Source organism: Cupressus sempervirens, chromosome 9 (assembly GCF_028749045.1).
Source record: "Cupressus sempervirens isolate cs-2001-9-10 chromosome 9, ASM2874904v1, whole genome shotgun sequence".
NCBI lineage: Eukaryota > Viridiplantae > Streptophyta > Pinopsida > Cupressales > Cupressaceae > Cupressus > Cupressus sempervirens.
In genome coordinates this window covers 571,892,526-571,911,906 of record NC_143126.1, presented here as the reverse complement: position 1 = coordinate 571,911,906, position 19,381 = coordinate 571,892,526, and the positions used below count along the sequence as shown (strand labels likewise).

At 35.4% G+C, this 19,381-nt stretch overlaps 1 protein-coding gene across 1 annotated transcript in view; it reads left to right on the top strand.

Annotated features, from left to right (window-relative positions):
* Positions 1–1,836: 1,836 nt before the first annotated feature.
* LOC149539953 (carotenoid 9,10(9',10')-cleavage dioxygenase-like) overlaps positions 1,837–19,381 on the top strand; it is a 60,917-nt gene continuing 43,372 nt past the window's right edge. The window contains exons 1-2 of the mRNA XM_089801168.1: positions 1,837–2,059; positions 2,851–2,921. Of these exons, the coding sequence (XP_089657294.1) occupies positions 1,850–2,059; positions 2,851–2,921 (281 nt within the window). The 5' untranslated portion in view covers positions 1,837–1,849. The remainder of the gene's footprint in view (positions 2,060–2,850; positions 2,922–19,381) is intronic.

Here is a 19,381-nt window from a genome sequence, read left to right as displayed (position 1 = left end):
TATACGTTTTATTTTTATATATCTAAAATGATTAAAATGATTAATTATACTCATACTTTCAATCTCTCAAGATTTGTACATTTGGTGGTAACAATCATAAACATAATTTTATAGAGATATTTCTTCATCGGCAGTGATGCCTGTGATTTTGACTATTATTTCTATATATATATTTTAGCTTATGTATCATGCCATATTTTATAACTTAGCAAGATATGCTAGCCCTCTTGTTGCCGTCTAACAATCTGTCTAAAATAATAGACTCTCCATACTGCTGGTTATGTGACAGATCAAGAGACTCCAGGTTTACCATTTCCCCCAAACTCTTTGGGATTTCACCAGCAATATCGTTTCTTTAAACATTCAGAATAATTAAACCCTCTAGCAATCCCATGTTTGAAGGAATTCCACCTCTCAAGTTGTTGTTTGATAAATCAATACATTTAACCAGTGCCAATGATCTTACAAACTTCATCTCCTGTGCTTTGTCAATGATTGTTACTCGATCTACATACATATCAATTAAATGAATAAAAGTGACATTAAATATTTCAGTAGTCACTGTTTTCTCCCATCCTCTCTTGCAAACTGTAAGCAGTTGAGATACTTGATTTAAATAACAATCAAATGAGAAGGATCTTTCCAAATTAGATAGGGAAACTTTCAAATCTCAAGATTTTGATCCTGAGATCAAATAGATTTTGAGGCAAAATACCTTCTGAAGCTAGAACATTGCCACTTCTACAAATCTTGGATCTGTCGTCCAACAGATTTTCAGGAATAACTCCAGCTACCATTTCAAGTGTGCAGGCCATGAGAAATCGCAAAATCTATTTGATCTCAGGATCAAAATCTTGAGGTTTGAAAGTTTCCCTATCCAATTTGGAATGATCCGTCTCATTTGATTGTTATTCAAATCAAGTATCTGCAACTGCTTACAATTTGCAAGAGAGGATGGGAGAAAATTAATGTCACTTTTATTCATTTAATTGATATGTATGTAGATCGAGTAACAATCATTAACAAAGTACAGGAGACGGAGTTTGTAAGATCATTGGCACTGGTTAAATGTATTGATTTATCAAACAACAACTTGGGAGGTGGAATTCCTTCAAACATGGGATTGCTAGAGGGTTTAATTATTCTGAATGTGTGAAATCCCAAGGAGTTTGGGGAAAATGGTAAACCTGGAGTCTCTTAATCTATCACATAACCAGCCGTCCAACAATCTGTCTAAAATAATAGGCATGAACTAAAATTTAGCAGTTGTCAAGAGGAAATCAGAAACCGGCAACAGTCAAACACTTCTGGTGCCCAGCCAACCTTGTTTAAAACAGACCCAATGGGAGCTTATTAGAAGGTATTACGGAAAAAATTAAAATAAAATAAAATTGGAAAGCGTAGATCTTAAATCATCACATTAGTACAATAAGGAAAATGAGTCAGTGAGTTTGACTCAAAATGTCACACTTGAATCTTGATAACAATATCACAATTTGACTTGCCGTGAAAATTATCTCCTACTTATCAAAAATGGTATCAACAATTTACGTGTCAGACATTATATGGGTCCAAAGGCTAGCGTCCAAATATGGGATCACGTGAATCTTGTCCATCCAACTGGAATAAATGGAAGCTTTATATGTATGAACACGTCTACCAGGTCTAAAAATGCCCCTTAAATTATCACAATCTTTGTCGTATCGAATGGAAGTGCGTGATAAAAATAATAATTCATTACGCTTCTTTCCAATGTGAATGGGTCCCTGTCTCCTAGAATGATCAAGAACAATCAGTTTTGGGCTATTGATAATGCATATGCGGAGAAGGTTTTGTAATTTGATTTGGCATGGGGACTGTGGGAGAAGAGGATTACAAGGTTGTGAAGCCTCGCCCCAGTGGCGGGCTTCTCTCATGGCTGATCGACAGTGTGGAGAAAATAGTGGTAAAGGGTTTGTATCCGCATTCCAAAAAGCCAATTCATTATCTCTTGGGAAATTTCGCCCCTGTGGAGGAGACCGACCCTAATCCACACGTGACAATCGAGGGACATCTTCCTGTAAGTAGCCCATGAGTAGACATTTGGCCTGGTGGTTGTTATTTGGAATTTTAATTTATGTTCATTATGATGATTGAATTATGGGCTGTCACCTGAAATGCAATTTCTTTATAACAGAAACTCTCCATGATAAATGGTATGGAGGCTGTTTAAACTTTATGCTGTGGGCAATTTGAGCATGCTGTTTGTTATTTGAGACTTTAAATGTTTTAGATAAGAAATAACATGTCAGCTGTTTTAAGTTTTAGGCTCAATGTGTTGGAATGAAAGAGCAAGAAATAGAATTCAAAAGAAAGAAATAGAAATTGGAAAATTAACCTGAAAACTACAGTTTTATAGTGGTTTAACAGGATAGTTCATCCATTTTTCAAGCAGGACAATATCTTTATTCACTTTTCAGAGATACAATATATCTAATACAATCTGCATTCATTTTTATACAAGTGTTCAGCTCTTTGAATATGAAGAGACAACAAATAAATGAACATACTGAAGAAATGAAAGAGTAGATGACCCTTAAACTTCACATTATCAACACTATGTACTATATTTCAGCAACTTTGTAAACTAAAAGTTCGAAGTATTTCAGATAGTCTGTTTAAGTTTCTGCTGTATGTACTTGCTCCATCAAATCAAATCTTTTCATTTCATTAAACATTAGTTTGTCTCCGTGCTGGCAATGCTTGAATATTGTGCTAGTATTTTAAGCTTTCCACTGTATATACTTTTATAAATCTTAATTAATTTTTATTTTTCACTTAACTAACCATAATTTTGTGTGTATATGCCAGCAATGCTTGAATGGAGAGTTCGTAAGAGTTGGTCCAAATCCTAAATTCACTCCAGTTGCTGGTTATCACTGGTAATTACTTCCTTGAACTGTAACTAATTTTTTTCAAAACTTTGAGGAGCAGGGCCTCTCTCTTTTTAAATCTAGTAATGCTTACAATCAGACTTCAATTGAAATTACTTTGCTTTTAAATTAAAATAATCACCCATCATAACTAATGCAAACTTTGCACAATTCAGCAGCTGAAAACTGAGTAGGGAGAAATCAGGGATCTAAATTGCCCTTATACTTATTTTCAGTTTTCAGATTATGCCATAGTAAATTTGGAGACCAATTCCTGCTCCTGACAACATAAACAAAGTTGAAAAGACTAGAGCTGAGGAATCCTCAAAAATGATTTTCAAAGGCTGGGTAATCTCATCAGGAAAGGGAACAAATTGGAAATCTGATGCTTGAACAAAGCTTCTAGAAAGACTCATGTGATTTTACTGTGGCTGATGCTTTTCTATTAACCTCCCTGATTCCAACTCCCTTTGTTAAACTGATGATGATATATGGAAGGCAATTCAAAATGTTGATTAAAAACTCTCACAGGGTCTTTTCAGAAGCTATGCTTGATTCTCATGGACTGTGAGAGTGCAAATACTAAATTACTCTCAAACGACAACTCGCGTCCTCATATACAGAGCAACAGCAGGGTCCTTTTTACTGTGGAAATTGACATATCCCTAGGATTGCTGAGAATGTCTGAGACGTCGCTCAAATCTCTTGGAGATGGTCAGATACCCCCCAGTAGTCTGATTACATTTTAACAAAAAACAGTTATTGTACAAAGAGGAAATGTGTTGCATGCAACTGTGGAAAGAAAGTGTAGAACTTTGATATGACTATGTACAGCTATAGAATGAAAGGGTACAACTCTAGAATGATTGTGTACAGCTGTATGTTGGAGCAGAAAACAATAAATGTAAAATTATGTGTCTGTGAGTTGAGATGATTAACCCATTGAGTGAACTTGAGCTAGTGTGAATAGGATTAATAGGTGTAGGAATTGGATAAAAGATATATAGATGCATATGGACTCTTTTCATGCTAACAACCCCTTTCAAATGATACTTAGATAAGATAAGATAGAATAAATTTATTAATGTCCAATGAGAGACCACAAAGGGTCAAATGGTGTCCAAAGAACAAACAACAACAGGTGAACCAAAAGAAGAGAAAAAAAAAATGAAGGAAAGGGCGAACCCTCTCAAACCCACTTAAGGGTTTCAAATAGCTGTGAAGAACTTCCAAACTGAAAGATTATCAATAGGGCCAGTCAGAACCCTGGACTGTGTTGGAGTGATCCTAGGAGAGGAAGGCTGCAGCAGATAGGACACTATCCTGGACCTCACAGATCTCAAAAAAGGTGCGGTGCCAAATAACAGCTTGGTACCACACGCTAAATGAGTCTGTGTGAACGAGGAAGTTGTTAGAAGTTGTAATCTTTCCTTGGTGTATTTATAAACCAAGGTTAGACCTTCTTCCTTTATTGTTGTAATATATTAGGATATAAGCCAAGGTATCCTAATATATTTTTTTTTTGTCCTTTTTCCACTACATCTTATTTTGTCCTCTAGTGGAATATGTGAGGACAAATATTTATTGTAATTTGTAATTTAGATTATTCCTCCTTAAGAGGAATCTCACACTTGGCCTCACACACTTGTGAATGGTGGCATTCATAGACATGGGAGTTACATTCTAACTCCTCTCTCTCATCTTTATTTAAGAGATGACCCTCTTCTCTCATTTCACAATGAAGTTTCTTCCTGTTCTCAATTATTGTATGAGCATTGCTCTCTATCTCTCTCTCTCTCTCTCCTTAGGCTTTTCATGCCTCATTCATAATGTCACAAGGGGTTTTCTTTGCTTTCCCCTTTCCAAATATCTTGTCTCATGGTGTTGGAGCTTGAAGCTTTCTCTCTCTTATTTTATGGTAATATCTTTTCATGCATTTACTCACTTAGATTCTTTCCTGGTATTGCTTATTTACAGATTTCTTTTTCCATTTCTAACATGGTATCAGAGCAGTTTAATCTTTGTTTTGAGTGTTTGCATGAAGGTACGATTCGAAGGAGACTCTTGAGAGAGATTTCACTAATTTCTTCTTTAATCTTTTTAAGATGGAAGAAATTGATTTTTTTTTTTTTTGGATTTGGCTGGTTTTCCACCAAACCTGATTAACTTTTGTGTGCTCTAATTTGTGCAGGTTACTTCTTATTTTCTATTAGTTTTCATCTAACCCCCTTTGGGAGGCTTGCCGCCAAAGGGTTTTTCCTTTTAAGCCACTCTGTGCTCTCTTGATATCTGTCTTGCCTATCCTCCCTTCTTTTTTTGTATGAGGATGGTATTTGTCATTGCGTTTTTTTTTAAAATTCTCATGGCTTCTTAGATTGCCATGTTCCCCAACTATTTCTACCATAAGCCGCAAGCGCCCAACCATTTTCCCCGTCTCATTTAAGCCCTTCATCGGCATTGGCAGCGTCTCTCTACATTTTGCATGATTTTACATCCACCGGACACCAAGAATTTGCTGCCTGTCCACTTGCTTCCCATTTCCACAAAGCCTCGCGAACTCCATGTCCATCTTGAGAAAACATGCCTTCATTATGGGCTCCCACTCTGCTGCCGTTATAGGGTCCGTCAAGCGGATTTCCTCCGCCAAAGCCTCATGGAGACGCTCCTGGGATCCACCATGGCCGTCAATAACCCCAAAGAAATGGTACACACTGTCGGCTCTAGACACGACCGACGGAACTCTGTTTGCAAATCCATGCCCCGATCACACAGAGCCATTTTTGTAGAACCAATAATCCCCATTACTCGCAAATCAATGTTAACTCCTCCTTGAGAACAGCTGCCTGATCTCTAAGCTGATCCAGAAAAGTTCCTCCAATTAGTCTTGGCCCGATAATGCCTACAGCCAATGTTGTCTTTGAAAGATAGAACCGTGAGTGGACAGCCCTCAAGGCCTTAATTGAGTCTTCCCTCTTCACAACCATAGTGATATTGTACTCGGAACAACCTTGGGCAATAGCCCGGATGTTGATGTTGGCCTTTGCTAGTGCATTAAAAAGGGTGGCACTACGGTAATAACAGAGATGTTCTTGTATATGTGATGCTTGTGTTCCTTTGATATGCTTGCATTGATAGATTTCGATGCCTAGCAATATTGGGCAGATCGAGTATATATATAACAAGGATGCAAAGCAACTAGTTCCTTTCTAGCAACATCCATGCCCGATAGATCATCCCTAGGGTCTGGCTCAGTATACCTATCTTTCGGATTGTCGCAGCTAGTATCTGTGCAGACCACAATTCTCCATGCCCAACAACATAATCCGAAAAGGATTCTGTAGCATGTCTAGCTATGTAAATGGCGCGGAGCATAGCTCTGAGATTGTACACATCACTTTGAAGCTGTGAGAGAAACTTTTAATATCAGTTCCATCTAATAGATCAGAGGCCGTTGCTTTGTGCTTCTCATGCACTCTTTCAAGAGCAGTCAGATAAGAATCAACGCGGCACTGAGCCTTGCACACCAAATCATATAACATGTCTGTAACCTTCGACATTGCAGACACAACAACCACCTTTCTGTTTGATGGATCTTCGGCTATAATTCCTACCTCACTCCATATTCTTTCAGAAGGAGCGACACATGTCCCACCAAATTTGTGAATGGCCCACGTTTCTCCTCTTGGCAGTGTGATGTCTTTTGCACACTTTTCTGTAGTATCAATATCTGCAAGTGTAGCCTTGACAAAGGTGTGAAACATATGTCTTTTTCTTGTGTCATCAAATTGTAATTTGGATGAAGAAACATGCCATGGAAGTGTGCAGAATCCACTTCTGCCCCCATAAAGCGAAGCGTTCAACTTTTTACCGGCTGCACTGTGTACAGTAATTTTGTGGCATTAAGCTATGATTTAATAATTGTACTGGTGTGATTTCATACTATGATTTTTTTTTAGATATATTTATTTAAGTATATATGGGTGCACACATATATACCTAGATAAATATATAATTTTATTTATACCTTCAAAAAATGAATTAAATACCCATGTTTACCCTTAATGGAGTTTTATACCTGATATCTATATTTAGTTGATCTTCCTTAAATCATTTTACTTAATTGGATTATGAGTAATCTTACACATTTGCCTTCATTTTGATATTTTGATGTGCCCATAGCTGCACTTTTATGCTTTTATAGCATCATTCTATGCCCATGTTGGCACTTTATGGTTTTATACCATTGATCTACATGATTTATATGATATTTTTTTTGAGTTGCATAGGGAGCCAATTTTTTCAAGGATAACTATGTAGGTCCCCTCAGTATAACTGATACATAGTTTCCTTATCTGGCCCATGGAGTATCCCTCCATCCTATATTGGTATGCACTCATTTTATATGGAGTTTCCCTCCATTTGATCCTATCTGTTCCATTTTGATAGGATAATATTTTTATGGAGTTTCCCTCCATGTTGTTCCATTTTTGCTCCTCAATGAAGAGGATGCTATTATTGGAGTTTCCCCTCCAAATTCAGATAATTTGATCCAATTTGAAGGCAATATGTTGTTATATCCTCATAATCCATTCTTTTGATTATTCTAACAAAAATCATGATAATTCTACTTTGATCAGCATGTCTCTCCTTAATGTTATTTTTATATATTAATGTGATAATGATCTGCATACATTATTGCTTAGATCATGAGTCATGCATGTTATGGAGGGACGCCCCCATTAACTTGCAGTGAGATGATTCATTAAGTGCACTGTCTATATCCACGTGATTGATGCAAGATTGATGCAAGTATCATTAGTTGGCCTTGTCTGTGGTCATTTGTGCATTAGTATAATATATTTTTCATGAGAGCATTGATCAAGCTTTTTACTCAATTTGTCCTTGTTGACAATTTTTGAGCATATAATTTATCTTGATATCAGGTTATCTCCATTGTTTTGTGGTAACATGTTTTATTTTCCTCTATGTCTCTATGAAAATTTTCTTATCCTTATTCAAAAGGATTTCTAATTTGAATATAAGAGGAAATTCTACTAGTGGATAGTTGTCTTGTTTTTGTTCTGTTTTTCAGGTGGTCCATCAAGGAACCTTCTCAATTTTTCACATATGAAGATGTGTCTATGCTTCCACTTGATCACATTCAAAGGATTCCTGTACTTCTCTTGGATCTGCATATGTTCCATATGGCTTGAAGACAATCAAATTACTTCATATTGAAGATTAAGTTGCAGTTTTTTTTGTAAAAATATGGGTTTAATGCCCTTTGATGTAATTACCCCAAGTAAAGATTAAAGGGGGGTGTTAGAAGTTGTAATCTTTCCTTGGTGTATTTATAAACCAAGGTTAGACCTTCTTCCTTTATTGTTGTAATATATTAGGATATAAGCCAAGGTATCCTAATATATTTCTTTTTTGTCCTTTTTCCACTACATCTTATTTTGTCCTCTAGTGGAATATGTGAGGACAAATATTTATTGTAATTTGTAATTTAGATTATTCCTCCTTAAGAGGAATCTCACACTTGGCCTCACACACTTGTGAATGGTGGCATTCATAGACATGGGAGTTACATTCTAACTCCTCTCTCTCATCTCTATTTAAGAGATGACCCTCTTCTCTCATTTCACAATGAGGTTTTTTCCTCTTCTCAATTATTGTATGAGCATTGCTCTCTCTCTCTCTCTCTCTCTCTCTCTCTCTCTCTCTCTTCTTAGGCTTTTCATGCCTCATTCATAATGTCACAAGGGGTTTTCTTTGCTTTCCCCTTTCCAAATATCTTGTCTCATGGTGTTGGAGCTTGAAGCTTTCTCTCTCCTATTTTATGGTAATATCTTTTCATGCATTTAATCACTTAGATTCTTTCCTGGTATTGCTTATTTACAGATTTCTTTTTCCATTTCTAACAGAAGTAATAAGCTGACAAGGCAGAGGCATTGTGGGATGTCAATACCAGAGTGTGTGGTCTCGAAGCCTAAGGGATTTTAGAAAATACAGGGCAAGACATCTCTGATCCGTATATTTGAAGAAAATGGAGAGCTACCATGCCTCCCCGAAGAGGCAATAGAACCTCCCTTTGATCTCATAGTATAGAGGAAAATGAAAAATGAAGTGCTCCTCAAACCCAAACTTCCCAATGCTGCAAAGATGGAAAATCCTATGTTTTCTGTCCATAAGGTGATCCGTCTCGCAATGGAGCCTATGTGATCCCACCCTAAAGAAGCCAAGGGGAATCCTGAGGGAATGCGACTAATGGAGGGATAAGTAGGAAATATGGACAATGAGTCCATTGTCCAGCTCCAAAAAGTGCTCTGCAAGGTCATCTTTGGGAAGAGGCCCCTTCTAGGGGTCAACCCAAATAGTATGAATGAACTGCCTGTAAATGTCATCTTGGATGCACCTATTCAGCTCTTGGCAGGGAGGACGAAGATGGGTGGTGGATCAAGCGAGTACTAGAAGGGGGAAGGCAATCCATCTCAATTCCAATAGAACCAAAAAGGGTAGACTTCTCAATAAACCAATTGTAAGCCCGACTAGAAGGGAGAGTGGAAGCATTGGTAATCTTTGAAGAGCAATAGGCTAGGTACGGGTATCTATGACGGCCCTTCAACGAACCAGAAAAGCCCCAAAGGCAGTGAAGGTACCAAACGAGATCAAAGATGGCCTCATGCCTAAAGGGATAAGCCCTAAAATTTGCAGGAATAATGTTGTGCAGGATGGATTTCTTGCATTGGATTATGTCTCGAAAGAGGAGAATTTGAACCCACTCAGCATAAGCCCAATTATAACCAACAAAGGACCCTGCACAACCAAACTATAAAGGACAACAAGTCTAGTAAGTGTATCCATTTGTGTCATCTTGGACACAATGTCCTGAAAATGGTGTTGAAAACACTACTGCTTTAGGAGGGCCAACAAACCATAACCCTTATATATTTGCAGCTTAAGAGTGGATGTCATGGTAAAGTGGGGCCCAAAAAACTTGCCTCCAAATATGTGTAAGAGGATGAGATCTCCATCTCCAAATCCTTGAGTAAGAAATTGGTCTTAAAAGAGCATTAAAGACCATCACCTTGGTCTTCCTCAATTAATTGTCAAATTTCGTGACGTCCAAAAAGATGGAAGACTGTTCAACTGTTGTTGTAAACCCTCTAAGGAGAGAGCTAAGAATTGGCATCGTCCATGAAGAGTAGAAAAGAGATCATAACTTGGTGAAGAAGACAACCATCCCTTAGAAGAGTGTGGTCCTGAAGATACCTATCAAGCTTGTTAATGTAAATACCAAAGAGGGTAGGCAACAAGGGGCAGCTCTACTTAACCCCAATAGTGCTCCTGATAAAGTTTGAGAACCCAAAAGGGGTCTTGAGATGATTGCAAACCATCTCGTGGATTCTCATGAAAGGTGCTAGAAGAGTCTTAGAATTCCCAATATCCTGAAGTCTCTGAAAGAGGGCTATCCTAGGAACAGAGTCTAAAGCTTTACAGAAGTCCACAAAGAAACATTACACCTTCAAGGAGTGATGGTGCGCCTCCTCAATTAGGCCCCAGAGAATCAAGATGTGATCTATAGTCTGATAATCCTGTCTAAAACCAGCTCGCCCCTTGGCCTGGATACAAAGGTGATCCAACTCCCTCAAAAGAAGAATATGAATAATCATGGTGTATAACTTGGAGGTTGTGCCCGAACATAATGTGTAGTAACTATTGGGACCCAATGTAGGACCCGTCTTGTGTATCAATGTGATATCCCCTTCCATATATAAAATATTAAATACATCAAAACTAAATATTAAATATATAATGACAGATTATTAAGAAAAAATCAATGTTACTAATAAACGATCAGATAATGATACTAGTAAATAGTATTATTTATAAATAAATAATCCTTAAATAATAATCAATGTATTTAATAATATTAAATATTTAAAAGCTACCAATATAAGATCAATATAATACTTTTATCCATAATACTAATCAATCTATAATTAACTAGTAGTTAATTAATATTAATAATCAATGTACAAAAATAATTATTTATCATGTTATATTAATAATATTAATCAATCAATCAATAATACTAATATCAATCAACATTCACAATATTATTAACATTAATAAATTGAATTAAATCAAATCCACCAAGTTGTTGAGCACCCACGTTGGCTTTCCCATGTGGTAAGTCTTTATGGTCGCGATCAATGATGAAGAGGCAAGCTTCACTTGTATTCCAATTGCAAGGATATATGAATGGTTAGAAATAAAAATGTAAGGGACTGACGTACGAACCGCAAAGAAGCATAAATAAATCGCAAGCCACAAAGCATTATTGCAAATACTACAAATAATAAAGTCAATGGTATATAGTCCCTTAAAGGAAGAGCACAAATTTGATTATAAATATATTAGTTCTTATCAAGATACAAATCCATTATTCCATCTGATGATATGAATATGTAAGAATGATTATAAATTGATTTTTACTCTTCACAAGGAAGAGATCGGGAAGGATGAATCTTATATATATAAAATAAATAGCAATAAAAAATGAGAATAGATATACGCAAAACCAATTACTATTTGACTTAAAGAGAGAAGTTGCAATGTTACCAAGGAGGGGCTTGTATAAATTCCAAGCAATGCATCTTTGCCCTAAGATAGGGTGGGGACCAATGACCCTAAGCACCTTGAGGACACTGACCCAAGAAAGGCTTAAGGGCTTGGATCTGTAAACTTTCAGGGAATCCATTGCAAGTTGGTTTCTAGGCAACTTGGATAACATCTACTCATTTTGTCTTTGAGTTCAATTAGTAATAAGGTTCGTATGAGTGTTAAAGATAACCTAAATCTAATAAGATGAGCAACTAATCCTATCAAGAAACATTATTATCCAAACTCTAATGGAGAAATGTAAGATAAATTAAGGTCTCGACAGGGGACATTACAACTGGTATTAGATCATGATCCTGTAGGGTAAATGATAAACACAAAATCATTTTACTAAATGAAAACTAATCAAAATATATGTATATATTAATAGAAACACATAATGAATAGACTATGGTCTTGATTGTATTGTAATCAATTGGATCAAATAGATGAACAAGTTGGGAATTATAGTTTACCAATTCCCCCAAGCTAAGTAGGCCACCCCAAGGGATGGAATTGTCGTAGTAGGACATTCTTGCCTCTTGTGGGCCCAAAGGTGAGTTGTCATAATGGGACACTACACAATCTTGGGCTTAGTTGGTCTGAGTAGTTTATGGGCACCCTCTTGAGGTTTTCGTACCGAGCTAAATCATGGTTTAATTTGAAAGATGCATTTCTCATTTCTTGTTTTTTGATTAATAGGAATGAACCAAACAATGTGGATTAAGTGTATATTACGTGTCTTCATGCATCAATATGTATGCTTTGTATCCTCATGCATTGATGTGTTTGCTTCGTGTCTACTTTGTGTTTTCACATATTCATTCATACATCTTCAAGTATGTACTCTTGGTGTGATTAAACTTGGTTTATCTTGAATAATACAATAATCCGAGAGATAAATCTGAGACCTACTATCATGCAAATAGGATTGGCAACAAGATGACCTAAGATCATCTCTAGAAAATGAGAGAAAACTTGTCTTAAGTTAAGATTCAAATTTTCACTATCAAATAATGAGTAAACATCGAATTGCTTGAGAACAAGCAATTTTGGGAGGGTAAGATTGTATATCCCCTTCTAGAAATAAAATGTTAAAAATAATAAAACTAAATATCAAGTAAATAATGAATAATATTATTAAGAAATAATCAATGTTACTAATAAACAATCAAATAATGATTCTAGTAAATAATGTTATTTTTTAATAAAAAATCCTTAAATAATAATTAATATATGTAATCAAATTAAATATTTAAAAGCTACCAATATATGGTCAATATAAGAATATTATTATTATTATTTTTGATCAGTAAAAGGCAAATGCTTGTATAATATTAATATCAAAATATGTACAAACCCCGTTCAAGTGCAAGCACCGAGAGAAAAAGAATGGGGTAAAGAAAACCCCCGGTATTCCCTGGGACCGAAGTCCTGTATACTTACAGATGCCCTTAGGGCTTAGAAGAGAGATTTCCCTTAGATTACAGAGAGGTGGATAAACCCCCATAATTACATACTGATTGTAGAAAAGAGCTTTATTACTCAAATTTGCTACATAACATAAGAAGGATGACATAACGAGCTTCAGTGAAGATGGATAAAGTAGAGGTAGAAGACAAGAGCTGAAGACTCATAAGAAGGATGACATAACGAGCTTCAGTGAAGATGGATAAAGCAGAGGTAGAAGACAAGAGTCGAAGACTCTATGGAGATGAACCTGCAAAACAGAGGAGAGACAACCTGCAAGGGGAGTCAAAGCAGCCATTTGATGCCAAACAACGTTGTAAGAAACCCAAAAGAAGTCCCACATCCTGCAAAAAACTTGGTAGTAAGGAGAAACCAAACCATAGAAGGACCCAAAGAGGGGTATTAAAGAACAAGAACCCATTTTAGCTCAAAAAAGCCCACGACTGAATCCATGATTTTGCCATGATTGACCCAAGAAAACCCAACTGAAGCTAAAGATGACAATCACATTAAACAATCCCATCATTCCATAACTAAAGAATGTAGGAACGCTCTAGCATACAGAATAAATGATTACAAACTGGTAAAGTAAATAATTACAGAGGGAAACAAAAACACCACCTTGAATTGCCAGTTAGATGATGGGCTGCATTAAATTGGTTAGTAAACATATAAAACCTTAAAGCAGAGAGTGTATTTAAAATGTTAAGATAATGAAAATTTTACTAGTGTAAATATTAAACAAAATTTTAGGTCTATCGAAGGTTTAACTTGTCAGCAGTAGATTTTAAGCAAAGCAAAAAGCAAGCCGACACCCAACTTATTTGGCATTAGTTTTTATATACACAAATAAGTCTTTTTGAGGAAGTCCTTAATAAAAAACATTATTCAACCCTAAAGGCATCTCAAAGGTCTTCCATGGCTACCTGTAGGGAGGTATCTTGTAAAATATCCTCCTCCTCAAAGTATTTTTCCAGTGAATCGTTCTCCATAGGATCAAAGATTGAGCAAAAATGAAGGAGGAAGCGTAAATTCCTCCTATAAACATCCCTTTCTGCCCAGAAGTGTACCGGGTCTTGCGTAAAGATAATTGGGTAAGTTCGGATTGGCTCACCCCTTACATAGAGCATATTGTTAAATCTATAACTTCGATATTATATTGATCTGATTGCACAAGATCATTTAGATTTGTTCTTGCATGAAAGGCCTATTAATACTTGCTCCTTGTCTAAGGCATGATCAGTGCCTCCCTTGGGTGATGATATTTAAGTATGAAACTAAACTAACCTTAGTTTGATAACAAACATTAATTATCTTCCTTTGGTGCCGATTATGGGAAGTCAGGTAAAGGCTGACCTAGATAGGGTCATGTCCCTTCAAGGGACATACCCTTTGGTTACCTTATATATGTGGGGTTTGGTTGTAGTTAAGGGACGCACAAACAAGTACAAGTTTTCTCCTTTACGCAAGTTTGCGCCTTACAAATTAATGCAGAGATAAAGAAACTCAGAATATTAAATATATTATAAACATTTCTTCATACAAGCCTGATTAAGGAAGATCATCTTCAGCAAGCATAGAGAAAGGTATTATCTCAGATTTGATCACTTAGAATTTGTAGAAACTTTACATGGTTCAGAGCTCTGGTAGTCGAACCTAGGCTCTGCAAATTAGACAATCAAACTTGATATAGATATCTGGCATCATTCCTCTATCTTCAATGGCATACACAATCAGACCTGAGGACAAGTTTGATGGGAAAGAACACTTTGATGCTTGGAAATTCATAAACATGATGATTCTTGAAGAAAATGATGTAAAACAATTTGTTGGTTCAACATCCAAAAAACCTACTATTAAAGCAAATAAAACTATCTGGAGTAAAGGAAACAGGAAAGCCATGCATATCATATTAGATGGAGTAAAAAATGAAATAGTACCCATGCTAACGAAACATCAAACAACACTTAATATGATGAATGCATTATTAAATGCATATGAGGTCAACAATGCAACTAAATCATATACAAAAAAGAAGGGAGAATCAGTGAATTCTTACTTCCTAAGGGTTGCTAGTCTAAGGGATGAACTTGCAAGTATAGGAACCATAATTGATGAGAAGGAACTAACATTGATGGCTATAGATGGGTTACCAGATTCACGGGAAATGTTCACACAAGGAGCAATTGCTAGAGACAAGCTTCCTGACTTCAATAGACTTAAGGGAGATTCTCTTTAGGAAGAATCTAGAAAACTTAAGAAAGGGGGAAAGTTGAAAACTGAAGACGAAGAATTTCATGTTCTCAACACAAATTCCTATAAAGGTAAGAAAAATCATTTCAAGAAGAAGGGTAATCAAAGGAATGAAAAACCTAAGAAAGATCTATCCAAAGTAAAATGTTTCAAATGTGAAAAGTTTGGACACTATAGATCTAATTGCCCTGAGAATTCTAAACAACAAGTAAACTGTACAAACATTACTAAAGAAGATAGCTATGATCCTGAGAATCGTGTATTGTATTCGGCACTATCAAATGAAGTATCAAGCAAAGCATGGGTGATTGATAGTGGATGGCAAAGTTACCATCGGTGATAATTTTGCTCATTCAATCAAAGGAATTGGGAATTGCACCTTGAAACTAAAGTGGGGTAGTTCTCTACATCTCAAAGGAGTACTATATGTACCAGGAATAAAAAAGAATCTAATCTCGGTTACAACACTTGAAGATGATGGACATAATGTTGCATTCATGGATGGTAAAGTAATGACTTGGGCTAAGAACTCATTTAAGAAAGCAAAATTGATTGGTCAAAGAAAGGGGTACTTGTATGAATTAAATTCAAAACCTAGTCGACCCATTCAGGCCTTAATTCATGAAGCTGCTGATATAAATGAAATATGGCATAGAAGGTTAGGACATCTAAATTTCAAAACCTTATCGACTATGGAGAAGATGGTTATTGGTTTACCTAAGTTAAGTAAAGATCATTCAAGCATATGCAAAGGATGCGCTCTGGGTAAGAACACCAAAAGTCCATTTCATGATAGTACTAGAAAAACTAACAATGTTTTGGAATTAATCCACTCAGATTTATGTGGACCTCTGTCTGTTCCTTCTCTTGGAGGATTCTAGTACTATATAGATGACTTCTCTAGGAAAACTTGGATTTACTTATTAAAATGAAAAGAATCAGAAGAAATCCTTAAGAGATTTAAAGAATTTAAAACCTTAACTAAAAAACTTATCAGGACATAAAATTAAAACTCTTAGGACTGATAATGGAGGGGAATATACCTCAGATTTGTTTAAAGAGTTTTGTAAAGAAACGAGAATTAAGAGGGAGTATACCATTCCTTATAACCCACAACAAAACAGGGTAGCAGAAAGGAAGAATAGGACAATTATAGAAGCTGCAAGAGCTATGATATTTGATCAAAATCTAGAATATTATCTTTCGGCAGAAGCCTCTTGTACTATTGTCTATATTCAAAATAGAAGTCCTCACTCCTATCTTAGAGATAGAACTCCTAAAGAAGTCTTTACTAAGGTTAAACCTAATATAAGTCAACTTAGGATTTTTGGGTGCCCAGTATATACTATATATACATGTTCCAAAAGAAAAGAGGACTAAATTAGAACCCTCTGGGAGGAAAGGTATTTTTGTAGGGTATAGTGAAACATCTAAAGCATATAGGATTTTCAGACTTGGTCAGAAAAATATTGAACTTAGTAGGGATGCAATTTTTGAAGAAGATTTAGCATTCAAAAGAGCCCTAAGTTCTGGAGATCCCTCTCCCTTACCTAGTTCTGAAGAAAATACTAAATGTGAGTCTTAGAGGGAGAACATTGAAGAAATTGAAGATGAAATTCAAAATCTCAATCTTAAAGAAACTCAAAATTCTAAGAAAAGACCACTTTGGGCCATTAAGACAATAGATGAAGCACAAGACTTTGTTGCACCATCTGGGACATTTAGAGAAAGCAAAAGACCCAAAAGATTTTCTAGTTATGCAACAAACATGAATGATTTGTCTAAATCAAAACCAACCAATGTTTCAGATGCTATTAAACATACAGCTTGGAAGGGTGACATAACGGAAAAATATCAATCCATTATGAAGAATGATGTTTGGGAAATTGTTCCAAGACCTAAAGGAAAATTTGTTGTTTCTTCGAAGTGGATATTTAAAATCAAGCATGTTGCTGACGGTAGCATTGGAAAATATAAAGCCAGATTCGTAGCCAGGGGATTCTCTCAAAAAGAGGGGATTGATTATGAAGAAACCTTTGCTCCTATTGCTAGATACATCTTTGTAAGAGTAGTCCTAGCTATTGCAACATCGAAGGGATGGAAAGTACATCAGATGGATGTAAAAACAACATTTCTGAATGGAAAGATTACAGAAGAGGATATTTGGAGCAACTTGAAGGATTTGAAACTCATAACCCTATAATTTTTATTGTCAGGCTATTGACTATTATGGGCTCTACCATTTGAATTCATTATCTAAGAGGTGATGATCTTTGAGATAATAAACACTTGTATAAAAGACATTATGAGAGATGACGATCTCTTAGATAATGTGCTAAACAATAGAGATCTACTGTCAGATCTAGAGGAGTTCAAGATCACATTGTGATGTAGACATTGTTATGCTTGTGAGTCACAATTTGGATAAAGGAAAAATTTTATTATTCTCCAGAGTTTATGCTGTGTTCTCGCAGATCTTAACTCAGGACCATGTTGTGATATCGAAATGCCTGTACCTATGAGTCACAACTTGGATAAATGAAGAATTTAATTATTCTTTGGATATTATCCTGTATATTGTATTCTTTTCAATATTGTTATCACTAGTATTAGTGATATGTCATATCACAGGTAAAGTAATATGACATTGTATCATGTGTTCAATCATACCACATGCTGAGAAGATTCAAATAGATATAGAGTATCATTCTATGCTTATTCATCGTAATTGATGATGCTAGATATGTTATCTCTTAGTATTATTATTAAGTTAGAGGGAGTGTTAAATCTGTAACTTCGATATTATACTGATCTGATTGCACAAGATCATTCAGATCTGTTCTTGCATGAAAGGCCTATTGGTACTTGCTCCTTGTCTAAGGCATGATCGGCATCTCCCTTGGGTGATGATACTTAAGTATGAAACTAAACTAACCTTAGTTTGGCAACAAACATTGATTATCTTCCTTTGGCACCGATTATGGGAAGTTAGGTAAAGGCCGACCTAGATAGGGTCATGTCCCTTCAAGGGACATACCCTTTTGTTACCTTATATATGTGGGGTTTGGTTGGAGTTAAAGGACACACAAACAAGTACAAGTCTACTCCTTTAAGCAAGTCTGCTCGTTACGAATTAATGCAAAGATAAAAAAATTCAGAATAATAAATATATTATAGACATTTCTTCATACAAGCCTAATTAAGGAAGATCATCTTCAGCAAGCATAGAGAAAGGTATTATCTCAGATTTGATCACTTAGAATTTGCAAAAACTTTACAAATATTGTAATCAGGGTAAACTTTAAGAAACCCCCCTCTAGAAAAAGATAAAAATTATTGGCGAATCTTTCATTATTTTGAAAAACCAAATTATTTTTATCGGCGAATCTCTCAATTTTTAAATTTTAAATATAAGTTACATTGGCGATTTTTTGAAATCATAATTTTTGAGTAGAAAATATTGGCGAATCTCAATAATAATAGGAAGTTCGCTAATCGTCATGGAATATTACAATTTAAAATTGAACATGTTTTATCTCATGGAAGTTACGAGGATAATTACATTATATTTTAAATCAATAGTGAAAACTAAATATTGGTAATATATCCCTAAAGTAACTAATAATAATGATAATAATTGGTGAATTAATTTTAATTTCTTCGATAATATATAATATTTAGGTGAATCAAATCTAATCATGTATCGAATATTGTGGTGAATCTTTGAATTTAAATTTTTTAATAAAATAAATTATTGAGTGATTTTAAATATTTTAGAACTAAATTTAATAAAAATGTGGCGATTTAGGTTGCATTAAATCTTAAATTATTAGCCAAATTACTAGCAAAATTTTTCTAAAATTCACAAAATTATGAATATTCACCACTAAAAAACACCCTAATTGTAATTTTCTGCCAAGGGGATGGTTATATCATCCCTAATATTAAGGATGATAGTGTCCAAGTCTCCAAGAAGATTCTCAACAAAAGGTTCCCAACAAAGACTACCAATAACCTCATGGTCTGAATAGAAATGACGGGAGATGGCAATAAACATGGCAACAATATCCAAGTTAGTT